At 41.6% G+C, this 17,437-nt stretch overlaps 3 protein-coding genes and 1 long non-coding RNA gene across 4 annotated transcripts; 2 read left to right on the top strand and 2 right to left on the bottom strand.

Moving 5' to 3' along the window:
• The first annotated feature begins 86 nt into the window (after positions 1 to 86).
• LOC140318207 (uncharacterized) lies at positions 87 to 4,259 on the top strand. The gene is made up of 9 exons (XM_072395915.1): positions 87 to 170; positions 756 to 869; positions 948 to 2,624; positions 2,709 to 2,808; positions 2,892 to 3,040; positions 3,129 to 3,241; positions 3,337 to 3,426; positions 3,511 to 3,633; positions 3,750 to 4,259. The coding sequence occupies exons 1-9, from the start codon at positions 116 to 118 to the stop codon at positions 3,954 to 3,956; spliced, it is 2,628 nt and encodes an 875-aa protein (XP_072252016.1). The 5' UTR covers positions 87 to 115; the 3' UTR covers positions 3,957 to 4,259.
• A 4,491-nt stretch (positions 4,260 to 8,750) lies between these two features.
• Positions 8,751 to 11,560, bottom strand: LOC140318640 (uncharacterized). Its single transcript, XM_072396450.1, has 9 exons — positions 10,748 to 11,560; positions 10,576 to 10,668; positions 10,388 to 10,492; positions 10,160 to 10,269; positions 9,871 to 10,062; positions 9,629 to 9,791; positions 9,357 to 9,522; positions 9,133 to 9,227; positions 8,751 to 9,042 (listed from the first exon to the last, which is right to left on the bottom strand). The coding sequence occupies exons 1-9, from the start codon at positions 11,541 to 11,543 to the stop codon at positions 8,957 to 8,959; spliced, it is 1,806 nt and encodes a 601-aa protein (XP_072252551.1). The 5' UTR covers positions 11,544 to 11,560; the 3' UTR covers positions 8,751 to 8,956.
• Positions 11,561 to 11,610: 50 nt separating this feature from the next.
• On the bottom strand, positions 11,611 to 13,443 carry LOC140318204 (uncharacterized). The gene is made up of 3 exons (XR_011917818.1): positions 13,177 to 13,443; positions 12,328 to 12,513; positions 11,611 to 12,244 (listed from the first exon to the last, which is right to left on the bottom strand). It is a non-coding gene; the product is annotated as an uncharacterized lncRNA (long non-coding RNA).
• A 128-nt stretch (positions 13,444 to 13,571) lies between these two features.
• Positions 13,572 to 17,370, top strand: irg1l (immunoresponsive gene 1, like). The gene is made up of 6 exons (XM_072395912.1): positions 13,572 to 13,657; positions 14,121 to 14,175; positions 14,330 to 14,517; positions 14,894 to 14,986; positions 15,236 to 15,441; positions 15,957 to 17,370. The coding sequence occupies exons 1-6, from the start codon at positions 13,640 to 13,642 to the stop codon at positions 16,882 to 16,884; spliced, it is 1,488 nt and encodes a 495-aa protein (XP_072252013.1). The 5' UTR covers positions 13,572 to 13,639; the 3' UTR covers positions 16,885 to 17,370.
• The last annotated feature ends 67 nt before the right edge of the window (positions 17,371 to 17,437 follow it).

Genomic DNA, 17,437 nt, shown 5'->3' with positions numbered 1-17,437 from the left:
GGTCGGTACTCTTCCTCATGCAAACTGCGCTGCCGCTGTTGTTTCTCCAGCGTGCTGACGTCACGCAAAACTGTATAAATCTCAGTTTCACGAAGCCAGAAATGACACTGCTGCCATGGCTCAGCATCGCTCTCTTCATGTGTTTGTCGGCATCCTCGGCATCTTTGGTGGTAAGCTTTTATATTCACTAATCAGAAGACTTGTTTTATTTAGCTTTTTTATTTCTATCATTCATTGGCATTCTGTGTAGCTACTTTCCCCTCATTATTTGTCATCACGAATTCGGTGAAAGCATAGTTTATACTTTATGATCAGAGTCTGAGTGACAAGTAACATTTTTTAATCCATTACCGATTCATGAGTCGCGATACGTCAATTCTCCTATAATAATTCATCAGCTAAAGCATATCCATTTAAAATTAACCTCATTACAGTGAGATGGAAGTTTATTGTGCGCTCTGGGTGTCACTGTAAACGCTCACAGCTTTGTTTACCTTGCTAATTTGATTGTATATCAATTAAATATAAAACTGATGACCTATTACATGTAAAAAAAAAAACTAAAAAAAAACATAATACCATAGTGGTTTGATCATGTAATATGAGCCACAGGAATTTCATAAATTCATGCACCGATTCATCATGAGTTATACATTAATGTGGCATTATTTAAGACATTGGTTTTTTATTATTATTATTATTATTAATAGCCCATAATAACAGCTACATATAGCAGCTTTTGTTTTGACCTACAGGCTCTCTTCTGCTTTTGGTGAACAACTACGCCAGCTCTCCTGAAAAAGACTTCATCCCTCACACTGCTCTGGGGATTTTACTCCTCATCGTTGCAGCCCTTGTAGCTTATGCAGGTTTGTATTGATTTAACTGAACTGTAATATTACTTTTGAACATACAGATGGTCTGACCCTGCCTCGTCTCTCTCGTAGGTGTCCGTCACAGTCTGTCCCATGCCCAGCTGTTTTCCGCTCTATGTCTGACTGTCTCTGCTCTGTGGTGTGGTTCAGGTCTGGTGTACATCCTGGTAGGACAGAGGGTGCTGCAGCACACAGAGCTGGGGTCATCTCTGATCCCTGGCCTGGCAGCATTTACCTTGGCCTTGTTCATCATAGGCAGTGTTGCACTTTTTGTGAAGAAAGTAGTTCTGTTTGTCATAGCTGTCTGCATTTCTTTAGCCTGCGCACACCAAATTGCTGACCTGTCAGCTGCAGGGTTTGGTCAGTCTGCTACTGCTGCTAACTACCTCCTTGTGTGCCTTGTGGGTGTTTACTTTGGATTTGGACATCTACTGTCCACAGTCACTCAAGGTAAAGTGGAGCCTCCTAGTACGGGCCTGAAGCAAAAAGATGAGCAGAAAACAAAGCAGAACCAGGACAGTAGTGATGCAGTAAGTGTAGGTTTGGTGCTGAACTTGTTATCTGCCTCTGTATTAGCCTGTCCCCTTTTAGGTGTGGTCCCCCAGCTCTTTGTCGGTCATGTTCCCTGGTTGTGGACAGCTGGGGTCTTCCAGCTTGGCATGTGTATCATCTTTTATCGAGCTATGGACATGCTCGCTGCCACTTTCTATGGTTTCACAGCCCTGCTGAAATTTGCAGAGGGCTACAGTGCTCTGTTATCTTTTTACTCCATTCAACCTATTTCCCCTGTCCCCTTCCCTGTGGTCTTCTCAGTGCTTTTTTTCATCCTGGCGCTGTTCAGCTGTCAGAAGAGCTTGCTGGATGGACTCTACCAGTTATTCTTTGCAGCCTATTGTATTTCTATTGCAGCGCAGCCTCAAGGCTTCTTCCAAGGAGGCACTCAGGGTGTGCAGGCAGCCATATTTGTAGCTTCTGCTGGCATGCTTTTAATTACCTCATTCAACATGGTCTCCACTACCATGATTCCTACAGGACAGGGTTGTTTCCAGGCTTTAGTAAGCAGGATGAGGAGTCTTACTCTCAGAGCTCACAATAAGGAGCTACACGCACCTCACCTGGGCTACTCTAAATATGCAGATGCAGAGGTTTTAGGCCATGCCTGCAGTGTGCTGGCTACTTTTGCCATCACAGCCACAGTTGGTGACAGAAACCCATTGTCTGTTCTGGTTCTACCCTGGGTGGTGATGGCTGGTGGGGCGCTGCAGCTGCTGTGTGGCTCGGTAGCATTTGCCCGGGGTAAAACCTTTGAGAGCACAGTCTTTATTCTCTACGGGGTGATGTGGACAGTGTGGGGGCTGACACGATACGGCGGCCTCTACGGTGAAACCAGAGGCTTCAATGTAGCTGTTGGGATTATTGGCTTCATGCTGTTTAACTGTCTGGTGACAGTTGCAGCGTTGTTTCTGAATGTTGCCTGGTTTGTCTACGCATTCACCTTCCAGCTCATCCTCATCAGCTTCCTGCTGGATGCAGTAGGTGCACTGCCTTATGGTTACGACATAGGAGTCACCATCATCTTTGGCCTGGTCAGTTTTTACTTTTTTCTGGCAAACATTTTCAATAGCACATTCCAGTCTCCCCAAATCCCCTTCGGAAGACCTCTAGTCAAGCTGGGCGGGGTGGGGGGAGGGGCAAATATCTGCCCTCATGTACCGGCCCGCAAGGCCACGTCAGTCCAGCAGATTGCAGGTGAGAGATAACATACAGTAGTGCTGATTTCTGAAATAAACAGTTGTTTTTATGCTAGTTGTGAGTTTATTTGCTATCATGCAGATATCATGAAAAATGGTGGCATATGTGGAATGCCAACTGACACCGTCTATGTGCTGGTAGCAGCCTGCAACAGACCAGATGCTGTTGTCAAAGCTTACAAGTACGTTTCCATTTTTATAAGAGCTGCCTTTTTTATATCGGTTTTGTGTTTCCCTCTCATTGATTTGTGCTGTTTGGTTTCAGGGTGAAAAAACAAGCTCAGGACCGACCCATGTCTATGTGGATCTCCTCCATAAAGCAGCTGGAGCCTGTGAGACACCTGCTGAGCCCCCTGCTCCTGGACTTCATGGAGGCTGCGTGGCCATCCTCCATTAGCATGGTCATACCCAGAGGTGGCTGTTTCTATATTTGCATGTGAAATAGTGTATGTGGGCTCCTGCATGTTGGGGTTTAATATTATCGGCTTTCTGTCTCACACAGGTCCCTGGATGGACACGTTTGGTTTGGGAGACGCTGCCAAACACATTGGAACTCCTCAAAGCATTGCTATCAGAAACCCAGACTGTTCAGTAGCAACACACCTTATTAATCTGGTAAAGATCGTGAATATTGATCACTGCATACTTTCAGAACGAATAAAAATCAACCAGGTGGCCCTTGAGTGAGCAACTATTTTTATTTCTTGTAGGTGGGACCCATTGCAGTAACCTCAGCCAACCCTACAGGCGAGGCAGACACAACTCACCATAACCAAGTTTACGCGAAGCTGGGAGACAAAGTAATGATTTCAATTAAGTGTTAATAAAATCACAAGGAGCTGATGAGGTTTTTGATAACTGTATGTGCATTTTGCTGTTTCTAGGTGGATGGGGTGCTATGTGATGGACCCTCACCAGAGAACATTGCATCCACTGTGGTTGACTGCACCAAGATTGAAACAGGACACATTGGGTTCTTCAGAGTGGGTCTCATTCCAAAATCCAAGGTAACGAACAAATCCCCAGCTGCTCCCTAAATTAATGACAAACTGTTGTAATTTGGTGGGTCTGTTTGTGGTTGAGCTAACATTAGCACTGCCCGTTTTACTTGCCTCTTTTCAAGGTTCTTCAGATTTTTGAGGAGGTTCAGAAACGGCACAGACAAGGACACGTGAATTCTGGTTTTGAGTACGATCTTTGTCTATCAGATACACAACGGGAGCTCAGTTCAGGAGGTGAAGACACTGCAGAATCAGGAAGAGGCAGTGGAAACTCAACACCATACAACTTTTCACCTGACCAGAGTCCAGTCCTCAGAAATGAGTCGTGATAGTGTTATTTCTGCTATTCTTACAGATGTTGGCTCCGATATAATAAAGTTGGATGTACACAAACAGCTGTTATATCAGACGGAGCAATATCTTATCGTTTCCACAGATATTCTGTGCACACAGACAGAAAAACTTTGTTTTTTTTGTATTAAATGTAGTTATTATATGAAGTACTGTAGCATTTTGAATACAGCTTTGTTTATGCTTTTCTTGAAAAAATGTTGATGTCGAATTATATCCAGATGTTGCTGCTGTTGGTTATACAATAATGTTTCAATAAATCAGTGATCGTGTTTTTTAAACACGTTCATTTTAATATTCACAGACTTCTGCGTATTTTTAAAGTAGTGCACTGTAACATCACATCATTTAAAAAACTTGATACAAACAAAAAAGGAAAAGTAACATGAAAAGTTTATTTTTATGTTTGATCATCAGTAACTGTGAGTTTTCAGCCTTTGCACCTTAGGAAATCATGCACACATCATTCTTATTGTTATCTCCAACGCTGCCCAGCTCAGTCCCATCCAGCCATGTAAGACTTTTCACTGGTGCTCCCGTAGTGAGCCATCTTCCCAAGCCTTTGTGTAATAGTTGGCTTACAAATTACACATTTTTATCTTTATTATAGCTGGCAGTCTGCTGACGTGATACACAATCATTCCCAGTTTTACATCCACCCAACTTCAGAGTGACTCATAAGGTACTTTCCTAGAGTAAAGTCGAACACCTGTGTGGACAAGTGACAGGGCCACTTACATCAAGACTCCAAAATCACATCCAACATTTCATTAAATGAAACAACAAAGGCTGTTAACCATTTTTGGGGGTAAACTTTATGTACCAAGTATGACAATTGGTTTCCACCTTCTTGAAAGACGTGTGACAAAGAAGAATGATTACTGACTATAAGCATTTATAAATTGGACATATTGGTGTTTATCAGACTTAAGTATCAGTGATACAATATATACATAATACAATATGGGCTGCACGGTGATGTGGCGGTTAGCACTGTTTCCTCACTGCAAGAAGATTCCAGGGTTAATTCCTGGCTTGGGCCTTTCTGTGTGGAGTTTGCACACTCTCCCCGTGTATGCATGGGTTCTCTCTGGGTACTCCAGCTTTCACTCACCATCCAAAATGTGAGGAGCCCCGGGGAAGGAAAACCTCGGAGAAACAAACCTTGGCTGGAAAGGCGCTTACGAGAGGGAAAACTCGGACAAGAAAACCAACGCCGAAGACACATGCACTGGAACCCTGGCGCGTAACGGCAGTACAACGCAACTATGTCATGGAGATGAATGAGACAACAACAACATACAATATAGCAAGTGATATTGTAATGCTATTGACCATTGAGTATAAAAATATCATTGTTTGTTGAGAAAACAAGTTAGAGTTGCACAGGACATAGCGGTTTTTCATCATATGAATGGAGCGGTGTGAAGATGCTTTGAGCAAAACATAGTGTAAGAGAATACCCACTCCAGCCGTGGGCTGCTCACTCTGCTGCTGTCAGGTAACTGATATACAGATATCCTGTGGCACAGCCCCAGACTTCAGCACAGAGACTGTGAGAAAATTTAATTCCTGAAGAAGGTCATATAGAAAAATGTACCTTTTGTGTTACTGAGTAGTCCATCTCTGTGCAAGACTTATTCCATCTATCCATTTTCTATAACCGATTAATCTGTCAGTCGGATCGTGGGGGAGCTGGGGCCTATCCCAGTGGTCATCGGGCGAGAGGCGGGTACACCCTGGACAGGTCGCTAGACCATCACAGGGTCACACATAGAGACAAACGAGACAAACAACCACACACACGCTCACACTCACTCCTAAGGACAATTTTGGAGACACCAATTAACCTAACACGCATGTTTTTGGACAGTGGGAGGAAGGACCTGGAGAGAACCCACGCATACACGGGGAGAACATGCTAACTCCACACAGAAAGGCCCCCTAGAACACTCTCGCTGTGAGGCGACGGTGCTAACCACCACACCGTGCAACCCGCGACACGTATTCATTTATCTATTTACTAATTAATTTGCACATGGCATTAGGAACTAGACTATATTCCAATTTGTAATATGTAAGACTCGTCTATAATATGGTTCGGAATGTATACAAAAAACGGAGAAACAAGGCAGGAGCCATAGGAAACAAAAACAAGTATGAAGATGCCAAAAAGAAAATAATTGAACCATCATAAATTGATAAAGCAATTACAACTTCAGTCAGTTTTATTAAAACATTACTAAGGTGCAGACCACTAGAAGATCACTTCTTACATTTCTATGTTGTGATGAGGTTCATAATCTATCTCCCAACCATGTGTCAATGTCATATGTTTTAATGTCAAGTATTGTTTTTTTAAATTGTATGATCTTTCTGGTGTTTTCTCCTTAATTTTCTTAGTGTCCTTAGATACAAAATGTATTTCACTTTTATATCCTGCATGATCCTTTGCCATTGATATATATATATATATATATATATATATATATATATATATATATATATATATATATATATATATATATATATATATATATATACACATTGAGAATAACATACTCCCCAGTTAGTTTGTTCAAGAATAGGCTCAAAATTACGCACACACCCTGTCCGGGCTTTGTGCTTGGTGATGGGAACATGCAACATCTTCAAAGTCACTAAGAACCCTCAGTAAGTCAGAGATTTTGGGGAATACGGGCTTGACACATCTCTCCAGACTTGATGCATCATTCTGTAATTCTGATACGGACCTGGTTGACAATAGGTTTCTGTGTTTGACCAAGTCTGAGTCAGTTATTTCTGCATCATCTACACACAGGCTGTTTGAAGGCGATCATCCCCAATACACCATATTCTCTAAATACTTGACTGAGTCATTTTCAGCAGAACTTTGCCAACCAGCATGAAGCCAGTTTACAGAAACCAAACAGTGGAACTAAGCATCATTCAGGTAAATGTAGCGGTTTGTTTGAGTAAGGCGTGCTCTATGCTCAAACCATGATGTTAAGCAGCTTTGGGAAAAAGCAGCTCTTTTCATGACAGTTTGGGTCGATCTTTGTGTACTTTTTTACCTCCACTCCCATTTTTCCAGTTACTCTTTCAGGAATTAACTGGAAAATACCCCTCGGTTTGTAAAAGTTTTGTTCTTTCAGGAACATTAAACCAATACTTCCAGTAAGCTTAAAAGGCTTATACATGCCATCGTATCCATCCATTGGCATACTTGTATGAGGATGTTTGAGGAAGCTATCATACTGCTATTCAAACCATAAAAAGATAATTCCAGTCACTTTCTTTCTGTTACTAATAGCTCTGTTGATCTATTTATTCCAGGTGCAGGAAAATGATTTGCTTTCATACAAACAAACATTTAACTTTCATTCTAATGGTGGAGACCCTGTGAGAGATTTCTAATCATAACATCACATTAACTCTCCTCCTTCAGAAAATAACTGTCCTTTTTTTCAAGCTTTTTCAAAGAGATACAATAGGATGGTGATTATTCTTGTGTTTTGGATTTAATTTTTAAATTAGAGAGCTCAGTTTGTATTAATAACACTATCATATGGCATACTATGTATCCTGATGAACACAATAAAATATGTTATTTCCTGTCAAACACTTTTTGCTGTCAAGGCAACAAATCAGTAAAAGTTGAAAAAAGTTGGGATAGCGTTGAAAATGCAAATCTAAAGTATTGCCATACACATACACTTTTGAATTGCCCTTACCAGCATTTAACAAGGTTACCTAATCAGAGGTTTTGCTATGAATTTTGGGATTTTTAACCTAGGACTCATTGATTATGTCTCATGTTATGTATATGATGTGTAAGTCACCTGGACTTGAGGATCATAATGGTGTGGGAATTGTAGATGAAAAACAAGTAAAAATGAAAAAAAAGAAGGAAAATGTTTGCTGTGGACCTTCTGTGAATGGGTCTACTTTAAGAGTTCTTTTTTAACTTGCAGCATGTTCTGTGGATTAAACACACCTCTCTTTATCGATTAATAATCTATTTTATAGCCAAATGCCTCAAGCAGGCCCCATGACAACCCCCTACACCCACCTCTTCCATTATTGTCGTGGGTCCACGAGAAGTAACGAAAACAACAAAAATCACATGAGGCTTATAATGGCTGTGTTGGTGTAGTTTTGTTACTCAAATAACAAATATGTTTGCTATGACATGATATTTTTTGTATATTTAACAAAAGTCTTGACCAATAACTTGGATAGAGTTTCTCCTATCATCTCATATATGAAATTAGAAAAAAATGAGGTGGTGGAAAGTAAGTTTCAAACTTACAGTCATTGTGTGTTTTCATCTATTTCTTCCACGTCTAAGTTAGGAATTTTTCTAAACAGTTAAACTTTGGCCTCGTGCTTGAGCTACGTGTCCTTTCTCCATTCTGCCTCACTCCTTGTTTTCAGTATACTCTTAGTTGTCAAATGCTGAATATGGGTGGAAATGTCTGAACATATCCTCACAGTTAGTTTGGTAAAACTTACAACATTCTTGACATGATAACATCGGCTTGTTTAGGACACAACATTAGTTAAATATTTGCTTTATTTCCACAAAATGATACAAGAGTATATAATGAGCTTAAATACATACATGTTTAGCATCCTGAACCTGAAATGTGTGAAATCCATGTAAACATGATATAATCTAATTACATAAAAACGTATATTTACAAACTATATCATTTTATAAACAAGTTTTGATATTATTTAACATAGATAGACATTATCTAATTAGCTAAAACTCTTTCTCTTTCACTCTCTCTGAAAAAATAACAAGCATAGCCAAGGCATAGCCAGTCTTGGTGCTTCTGTTGTAACATGTGCCAAGACTACACCTATATAAACAGCACCGTCATAGTCTTGTCACAGTTTCCAGAGAGTTGAACGACAAGGTGGAGCTGAGGAAGCAGCGTGTCACTTCAGGGGAAATAGCTGGGTTGGACTCTCACACCAAGGCACTTTTCACTCGGTCAAAGATCTGTTGGACTTTAACAGCAGGGACGCATCCTTCTCTCACAATGGTGATGGTACCTGAATAGAGAATGAGAGAGTATTGAGTTACGTGCTTAGTAAAGCACATAGTCACATCAAACAAAGATTAAGTTGTTAACATGCACTTACCTTCATCAATCTTCAAGCAGTTAACCACGGTGGATGCAACAACTTCATTTGAGTCCCCATCACAGAGAACTCCTTGTATCTTGTGGCCTAGTCGACTATGAAAAATCAAATTGTATGTGAAAAAAATTATTGTTTGTGCACTGTAATTCCATTTTTTAGCTATTTGCTTTGCAAATGCTTACAAATTTTAGAATTAAATTACAGCTTCTTGAGGAGACACTTACCTGATAACCATGCTGTGGTGGGTGCTGTCTGGCTCTCCGCTGGGATTAGCTGATGTAATAGCAAGAGGGCCAGTAGTGTCACATAAGTGGCCGGTGACTGTGTGGTCAGGGACACGGATCATGATGCTGTCCCTAGTTCCAACGCGGTCATAAGCTGGTCCTACTCCTACAAAAGATACATTCAGAGTTGAGGTTAATACTTATGATTAATATGCATTTAACTTTCTTTATGATGAGCCAAAATGGTGCATTAAATGCTCTACACTGTTTACCAAGTCTGTACAGCCAATCTCCTTTGCTAACAATGCAGCTAATGCCTCCAGGATACACGTTTCTCATAAACTCCCACAGCAGAGGACTGAAAGGAGGCTTGGCTGCCACCAGTTGCTCCACACTAGAGATGCAAATACATATAGGCTTCTCTGCTGGTCTGTCCTGGGACACAATTTGGAAATTGAATTAAATGATTTTTCCCATGTTACACACCAACAAACATTTTGTTTTTCTTTCTTACTTTAATGTTGTAGATTTTCTCTATCGCCTCAGGATTCTTGCAGGAGGCTGCCAGAGCATACACAGTGTCTGTGGGAATACCACATACTCCTCCCTCCCCCAGAAGGCCAGCAATTTTCAAGAGACTACTGGTGAGACGTGAGTTAGCTACTGGACAGGGTGGTTCTGGAGCTGTTTCCTGCTTTACTTTTTCCTACAACAACACAAAAAGGAGGACATACTGGTAAATGTCAAGGATGCATTACAGCAGATTTCAGTAGGAACACAATGTTGGTCTCATCACCACTTACCTTTATCAGGGGAGGGCCCATCGGCAGCATTCTCTGTGAGAAGATGCAGTTTACCAGAGAAGCCAAAGTTCCATATATACAAATGATGGATACCAATGCAAGCATGGCCACTGTAAAAAGAAAAAGAAACCGACCACAATGTTATGCATAATCAGTTTGATTTATACATTACATGTTCTGATTAAAGACTATTTTCATTTTTAAAAATGAAGCTTTTTCTATACTTACTTTCAAGTTCATATGGTAGCTGCTGCAGGGTGGAGAGCAGAAAGCACACCAGAACAACCTCCATGACAGTTGTTAAAAACAGCAAAACCAGGTTCCTGTAGGCAGCTGAGACAAAAAAAAAAAAAAATTCTAAATAGTACAAAACAAACTTGTAAATACTTTAAATAAAGGAACATAATCAACCTTACCAATCAACATGAGGAAAGCATTAATGAGCAGGAAAGCAATGCCTCCTGCTGTGAAACCGTGAGCTGCCTCTGAAGAGAGCTGAAGCTGGTTACCTGGAAAAAAATAACTTAGGGTAAGATTTTGATTCAACTCAAAGAGTTAAATGTTTGCCTTTTGAATATATTGATGTACCTGCAAACCTAAACCAGGTCCAAGTTGCCCAGACAACCACATAGATGGATGAGATGACTGACCCAAAACGGCCACCTCCTGTGACTTGCAGCCTGCTGACATAGGCCTGGATGATTGCTCCAGAGATGAGGACCCAGGGGACAGTCATGTGAAGGAGAGCAGGATTCATACTGGACACTCTTGAATGGAGAGCTGAAAGAGATGCAACCCCATTTGAAAGATAGAACAGAGCATCTGAGGCCTGGTCAGTTTGGGGCAGCACCTGCTGGTCTCCCTGTTCAGAACGTCTACACTTGAAAGCCATCTTCAGCTGGTCGGTGGAGATGGGCTGTGGTCCTACAGGGATGAGAGACTTTTCTGCGATGGTGTTGATGAGACGTGAGAAAGTGCCATAGATAGAGGCTGCAGTGAATAGGGAGCAAGATACACCAAAGAAGATGTAATAACTCTGCAGGGGGATCTGGGGGATTGTTGCGACGGTGAGGAGGACAAAGAGCAAGTTGTGGATCAGTTCCAGGACATCCATGTTCAGGCTGCCCACACACAGCACCAAGCCTGCCACCACAAAGAACCAGTTTCCCACCATTGCTTCCCTCCCAGAGACCACTCGACTCTCCTCTACTATCAGAGTCGATACCACAAACTCATCCCAGGCCTTGATCAGCCAATATGTGGCATGAAATCCAAACTTAGTTGCATAGTAGCAATCTAAGCGCAGATGAGCATAATAGCTGGAGAACAGCTGGGCAACACTAATGATTGATACCCATGCAACTCCTAGACCAAATGATTTCATGTACCCAAAGCTGTAGAAAGCAATGATGAAAGGAGCAACAGAGTCACAGAAGAACCCCAACGCCATGGGCTCAGCATATTTTGTGTTTTTCTTCTTCTCTTGGCCAATACTCTGGGCACTTGTTGAGTTGGTGGTACCCAGCAGGAGAACATTGAAGAGGGGGGTCCCAAAGCCTTTGAGGATGAGGCGCTGAGTAAGACCTTTGGCGAGCAGAGCAGCTGAACCATATATAGCAAAGATCAGAATAAGCAACTCCAGAACCCCAGAGACCACAAGGGCCCAGGAGCCTGCTACTAGAACTACCGCTTCAAAGATTAAAGTGGCCGTGATGGCCCCGAAAACAAAAGGCATGATGTAGTTGACTGTGGCAGAGCAAAATGCCAGAAGAAAGGACAGAAGGATATAGGGGACCAGACCAGCAATGGCCGACTCTTCTATGGACAGGCATAATTGGCACTTTGTGGAGTCATTCTGAGATGTGTTGCCCATCAAGTTATTGGTGGAAATGTTTAGCATCTGATCTGACGCAAATGTTGTTTGATTTTGAAATAAGGCACCATTGTAGATTCGTGTGGCTCCAAAACTGCCCCAAAGAGCAGCATAGCCAATGAAGGCAGTACCACTCAGATGATCGTATTTTCGAAAGGAAAGCAGTCCAGCCACCAGTTGGCAGATACCACCAATCAGGATGATATGAACACCTGTAAAATACACATGATTTAGTGAATACTAAACCTATTCGACAAAACCTTACATTATTTAGAGTATTTTTTTAAAGTTTTACCTGCAAGTATGTTCTCCACTCCAACTGGCACAATGCCAGTGTGAGCTGTACTGAAATTCTGTAGAAGCACAAGGAATGCACTGATCCCATTTGATAACATGCCCAACACTCCTGGTTCCCCATAGAAACTGGCAGGAAACCCATCTGATGATGCCATGATTTTTTTGTAGTCAACCTGCTATTATACTAAAACAAAACAAAACAAAAAAAAACACACAGAGCTCAAAATGCATCGTGTGCAGTTTTTGTAAAGATTCATGTTCAAATCCATAATCATCCAAAGTAAATTCTGAATGTCTTCATTCATATTTAATAATATCAGTACAGTGTTTATATGTGTTACCAGTTTTATAAAAAAAAAATCCCTGGTAGAATAAAATAGAAAAGTATAACATTTAAAAAAAACAACCCATAAATACTGTACAGAATATTGGGCAACTTGTTAAGTCCTACACATTCAGTTACATGTTTTATTACATTGAAAATTAAAAAGGTTTCTCTGATACTCTTTGCCATCGTATCTGTATCACCTGAAATATTCTTGCTGTGCCTGAACTAAGAAGCTCAGCTGTGTTAAGCTTACCAGCTGTATTCACTAGTGTTTCCAGGCTCTTCCAAAGCAAGGATTCAGTTTTATATCTTTAAGGTTTTGGTACTTCAGTCTCATGAATCCTTTTAAATTGTAATATGTATCTCGAAATCAAGTGTAGAGATTTACTCCAAGAAAACTGTTTGTTATTTATCATCCTCATAAATCACTATGTAGGCTTTCAGGCTTTGAAAAAGTTAGATAGAGAAGCAAAGTATTTGCTCTTATCAGAAATAAAGTAAATGAGAATAAAGTCTTACCTAGTCAAGTAGTTCAGACAGGTGAGCTGTTGAGTTGTGCTGAAGCAGGAATGAAAGTTTGTCATAAATAAGGCTTTCCTTTATGTAGGAGGAGTTGATGAAAATTCCCCAACTCTACCACACAATCAGTTAACTGTAAAATGACATCACTGCCTTGAACTTTGAGAAATGGGTAAACTCTTTCCTCGTCTTTTCCTCCTGTGAGGATGGTGATGGTGCTGTTTATCACAATGGTGATGACGACTATGATGGAAATTCCTCCTCTTGATACGAGAAGAGTTTGTTATGGATATGCCTGCCCTTCCCTGTTCCTCCAAGCCCCATATTTGTTGTCACTGTGAGCACTGGACTATATAAGGCAGGTGGCTTCTCAATCAGAAAAGCATCTGAATCCTTTACAGCAAAGCTGTTGCAGCGACGAGATTTAAAAAAAAGAAGAAGACAAACATATCAGACTTAAGCCATGCTCTCCGTGCTACAGGTAAAAACTAACTTTTTTCTATGTTCCTGTTTCTGCTTTTTTTGTTGTTGTTGTTGCCAATAATCTATGTTTTCCAGAGTGTAATGGTAGGTATATATCTTGTATATGTCTCAGTCTAAAGTCAATTGTTGAGCACACACTGGGCAGCTGGGCTCAAAACACTCTTGTGGAGGAGTTGACAAAGCTATAACATGGTATGTATAGTGTAGGTAGTTGTTGTAGAAAGTGTTGTTAAATGTTGAGGGTATTGGTTGTGTTGGACCACACCTGTGATGGCACCAGCTCAGTGCCACAAAACCTCTTTCAAATAGGAGCACAGGCTTAGTGGTATTCATTAAAGTGACAGCAAAGTCCACACTGAGTCGGACAAAGAAAAAGTGAAAATTGCCATGTCTATCGTTCATTTCCTCCCTAACAGTTTATAGGTGGTAATAAAGATGTTCTCTTTCCTTTAACACTGCAGAAAAGCATTCGACCAGTGCAGGCTGTCAGGGGACTGCATAAGTCTGCAGTAGAAGGTACACTTGTATGCTCACTCTGTCATGTTCCCAAACACCAGAGAAACTTTTTCTTTTTTCTCTGGATCGACTGCTATGAGCATCAACTTTATCAATCCATGAAAATGAATTAATGCCTCTCCCTTCATTTCTTTTCCTCATTGCTTTCCTGCAGTCTTGAAGCGTCCCACTCCTGAGGACACAGTCACAGCCAGTTTTGGGAAGTTTGTCAGTGAGATTAAGCCCCAGCATTTGTCTCCTGATGTGCTTCACCGCAGTAAAAGGATGATGCTGGACAGCATTGGAGTCGGTCTCATTGGAAGCACAACAGAAGTGTTTGAACTGGTCCTTCAGCACTGCCAGGTCAGGAAATGTGAAAGGAAAAGAGATAGAAAGAGCTTTTTATTAACATCTGGTCTGATATGAGTCAGCGAGACAGATTAAAGCAAAAGCTTGACCTTATATAAACAGTAGTGCTGAGTCAAACTGTGTGTGTACAGGTGGTTAATTTGATAAATCTTCTCAGAAACAGATCATTCTTTATATTTCTCTCTCCTAGGTGACCTTTGAATTTTGGTCTTTTTGATATGACTTACAAAGAAACTTATTTAGAGTCCCATCATCTGTGGAGTGATATGTCAGAGCTAAAGTTCACCTTAGTGTGTGTGTTTGTGTGAGTGATCATATGCTCTGGGAGTGTGAATGCTGCTTACCGTTCTGTTCTTTTCCTTGCCCCCAGCACATGTATGCTCCTGATGACATTAGCTCTGTGTATGGACGCAGGGGCACCAGACTCTCCCCAACACTGGCAGCTTTTGTCAACGGAGTGGCGGTGAGTGTAAAGAAGTGGCAAAGATTTGTGAGAATTACTCACGGTACATGAGCTGCCTCCTCTCAGCAGTAAGAGGAGGCATTCAACTGACCAGAGAAATTTCCATCACCACATTGCCAGTCACTGCTTGGCCCTTGATTGAGAATAAGTCATCTGTATCACAAGCTTACTTCACAAGCATTCTAATTGCTTTCATTTTCACTGTGATACGGCATGATTTGGTAACTGTTTTGTGTTTTGTTCACTTAGACTCACTCCATGGACTTTGATGATACGTGGCATCCTGCTACTCATCCCTCAGGAGCTGTCCTTCCTGCTGTGATAGCCCTTAGTGACATGATGCCAGCAAACAGTAAACCTAGTGGCCTGGACTTTCTGCTTGCTTTTAACATTGGAATCGAGATCCAAGGCCGACTAATGAGGTTCTCTAATGAGGCCCACAACATCCCCAAAAGGTCAGCACTTAAGAGCCAAAGCGACGTAAAAATATTTGTTTTGTTCACATACTTTATTTGTAGCCTGTTCTACACACACCCAAATAACTTTATAGACATCCCTTCTTGACTGCTGATCTCTACGCTGTGGTTTACTGTGAATGGTGTGTTGTCAGGTTCATCTCTGGGACAGCAGAAGCTCTGTTGGAAAAATTTGTACAATTAGCCATATGGAGGCTAAGAACACTCCATTTTTGGTGTGTTTTTGCTCATTCATGATGACCTAGCACATTACTCACTTAATTACCCACTTTTGAAATGACTTAATGTGTCCTTTCTTTGACACCCATAATATAAGCTGCCTCTGCACATGGAGTCCCGTAAAAGAGTTGCCATTTGAACAAGACTCTTTTCACACAGGAGTTCTGCTTTAACCACAATGATGGAGGTCACCTATTTAAAATATTCATTTAGCCACGAAAGTAAATAGTTCCAAAACACTTGACTAAAGTGTCTCTGTCTGTCTGTCTCCACAGGTTTCACCCTCCCAGTGTGGTAGGTACTATGGGAAGTGCAGCAGCCTGTGCTTGCCTCTTGTCCCTGGATCCCTCCCAGAGCAGTCATGCCTTAGCTATAGCTGCTTCTTTAGCTGGAGCCCCAATGGCTAATGCTGCCACTCAGTCTAAACCCCTTCATATTGGCAATGCTGCACGTTTGGGGCTTGAAGCAGCTCTGCTGGCCTCCAGAGGTCTAGAGGCCAGTCCTCTGGTCTTGGATGCTGTTGCAGGGGTGGCTGGCTTCAATGCTTTTTATGAAGATTATGTGCCGCAGCCTTTAGAATCACCCAATGAAAATGGCCATATGTTCCTGCTCGAGGAGCAGGACATAGGCTTCAAGCGCTTCCCCGCACATCTGGGGATGCACTGGGTGGTGGATGCTGCAGCCTCGGTCCATAAGCTTCTTGTAGGACTTGGTCCCGGTAAGGTTTCCTCAGCTGAAGTCCAGGACATCCTGCTCCGAGTCCCCCAGTCTAAATACATCAACAGGCCTTTCCCTGAGTCTGAGCACGAGGCACGCCACTCCTTCCAGTTTAATGCGTGTAGCGCTCTCCTGGATGGTGAGGTGACCGTACAGTCCTTCACCCCAGCTGCCATCAACCGCCCTGAGCTGCACGCCCTGCTGAGCCGTGTCCGCATGGAGCATCCTCACGATAACCCTGCTAATTTCAACATCATGTATGGTGAAGTCCAGGTGACACTCGTTGGGGGAGACATTCTAAAGGGGCGTTGTGACACCTTCTATGGTCACTGGCGTAACCCGCTGACCAATGAAAGCCTGAGGAAGAAGTTCAGAAACAACGCAGAGGTGGTGCTGCCATCAGAGAAGGTCGAAAGACTGATTGAGGTGGTGGAGGAGCTGGAAAGATTTGGGGACTGCAGGGCCCTTCTCTCACAACTGCAATGAAGATTCACACACACAAGAGCAACAAAACTAAAACAATGCATATAAATGCATAAAATAACATTCTACCCAATTTCTATACATTTGTCTGGATAGGTAGTGCAGAATATCTGTCCAAATCAAAACACCACGCTTACAACAGTTTACCCACTGCAGGAGTTAAGGTGTAAAACATATTGTGTTGAGCTGGATCTCTACATTACAAATACGTTTTATGAGGTTGTTTCCCTAACTTGTTGAGAAAGATTCTGAAATACCTATTGAATCATGTCAGAGCATGTTTTATCTGATGCACCCAACACTGTGCAAAACTCTAATATCATTATTTCTGTTTATTAATAAAATCTATATTGTTATATTGAGAAAATATGATAAACATTGTAAATGGGGAAAAGGGGAAATGTATTTAGTCTTTTTAGATGTCAATGTTACGTAGAACACAAACTAAATGTCTGTAAAATACTGTACTTTGTGTTTTTGCCACATCCATTATTTGATAATATAGTTGTATTTACTATGTCTTTAAACATTATCCAAATGTAGCATTCCTGTCTGT

Source organism: Leuresthes tenuis, unplaced genomic scaffold, assembly GCF_036924035.1.
Source record: "Leuresthes tenuis unplaced genomic scaffold, fLeuTen1.0.hap1 SCAF_11, whole genome shotgun sequence".
Taxonomy (NCBI): Eukaryota; Metazoa; Chordata; class Actinopteri; order Atheriniformes; family Atherinopsidae; genus Leuresthes; species Leuresthes tenuis.
Note: the sequence above shows the minus strand (reverse complement) of the source record. Positions and strands in the feature narration are given on the sequence as shown.

Bases quoted from the DNA above. Each gene is read 5' to 3' on its own strand.
- LOC140318207 (XM_072395915.1), top strand. From the start codon at position 116: ATGGCTCAGCATCGCTCTCTTCATGTGTTTGTCGGCATCCTCGGCATC. The intron at 2,625-2,708 runs GTGAGAGATAAC...GCTATCATGCAG, and splicing joins GTCAGTCCAGCAGATTGCAG to ATATCATGAAAAATGGTGGC. The intron at 2,809-2,891 runs GTACGTTTCCAT...GTTTGGTTTCAG, and splicing joins GCTGTTGTCAAAGCTTACAA to GGTGAAAAAACAAGCTCAGG.
- LOC140318640 (XM_072396450.1), bottom strand. From the start codon at position 11,543: ATGAAATCATTTGGTCTAGGAGTTGCATGGGTATCAATCATTAGTGTT. The intron at 10,669-10,747 runs GTACATCAATAT...ATTTTTTTCCAG, and splicing joins GACCTGGTTTAGGTTTGCAG to GTAACCAGCTTCAGCTCTCT. The intron at 9,792-9,870 runs GTAAGAAAGAAA...ATTGTGTCCCAG, and splicing joins AGAAAATCTACAACATTAAA to GACAGACCAGCAGAGAAGCC.
- irg1l (XM_072395912.1), top strand. The intron at 14,176-14,329 runs GTACACTTGTAT...GCTTTCCTGCAG, and splicing joins GCATAAGTCTGCAGTAGAAG to TCTTGAAGCGTCCCACTCCT. The intron at 14,518-14,893 runs GTCAGGAAATGT...CCTTGCCCCCAG, and splicing joins TGGTCCTTCAGCACTGCCAG to CACATGTATGCTCCTGATGA.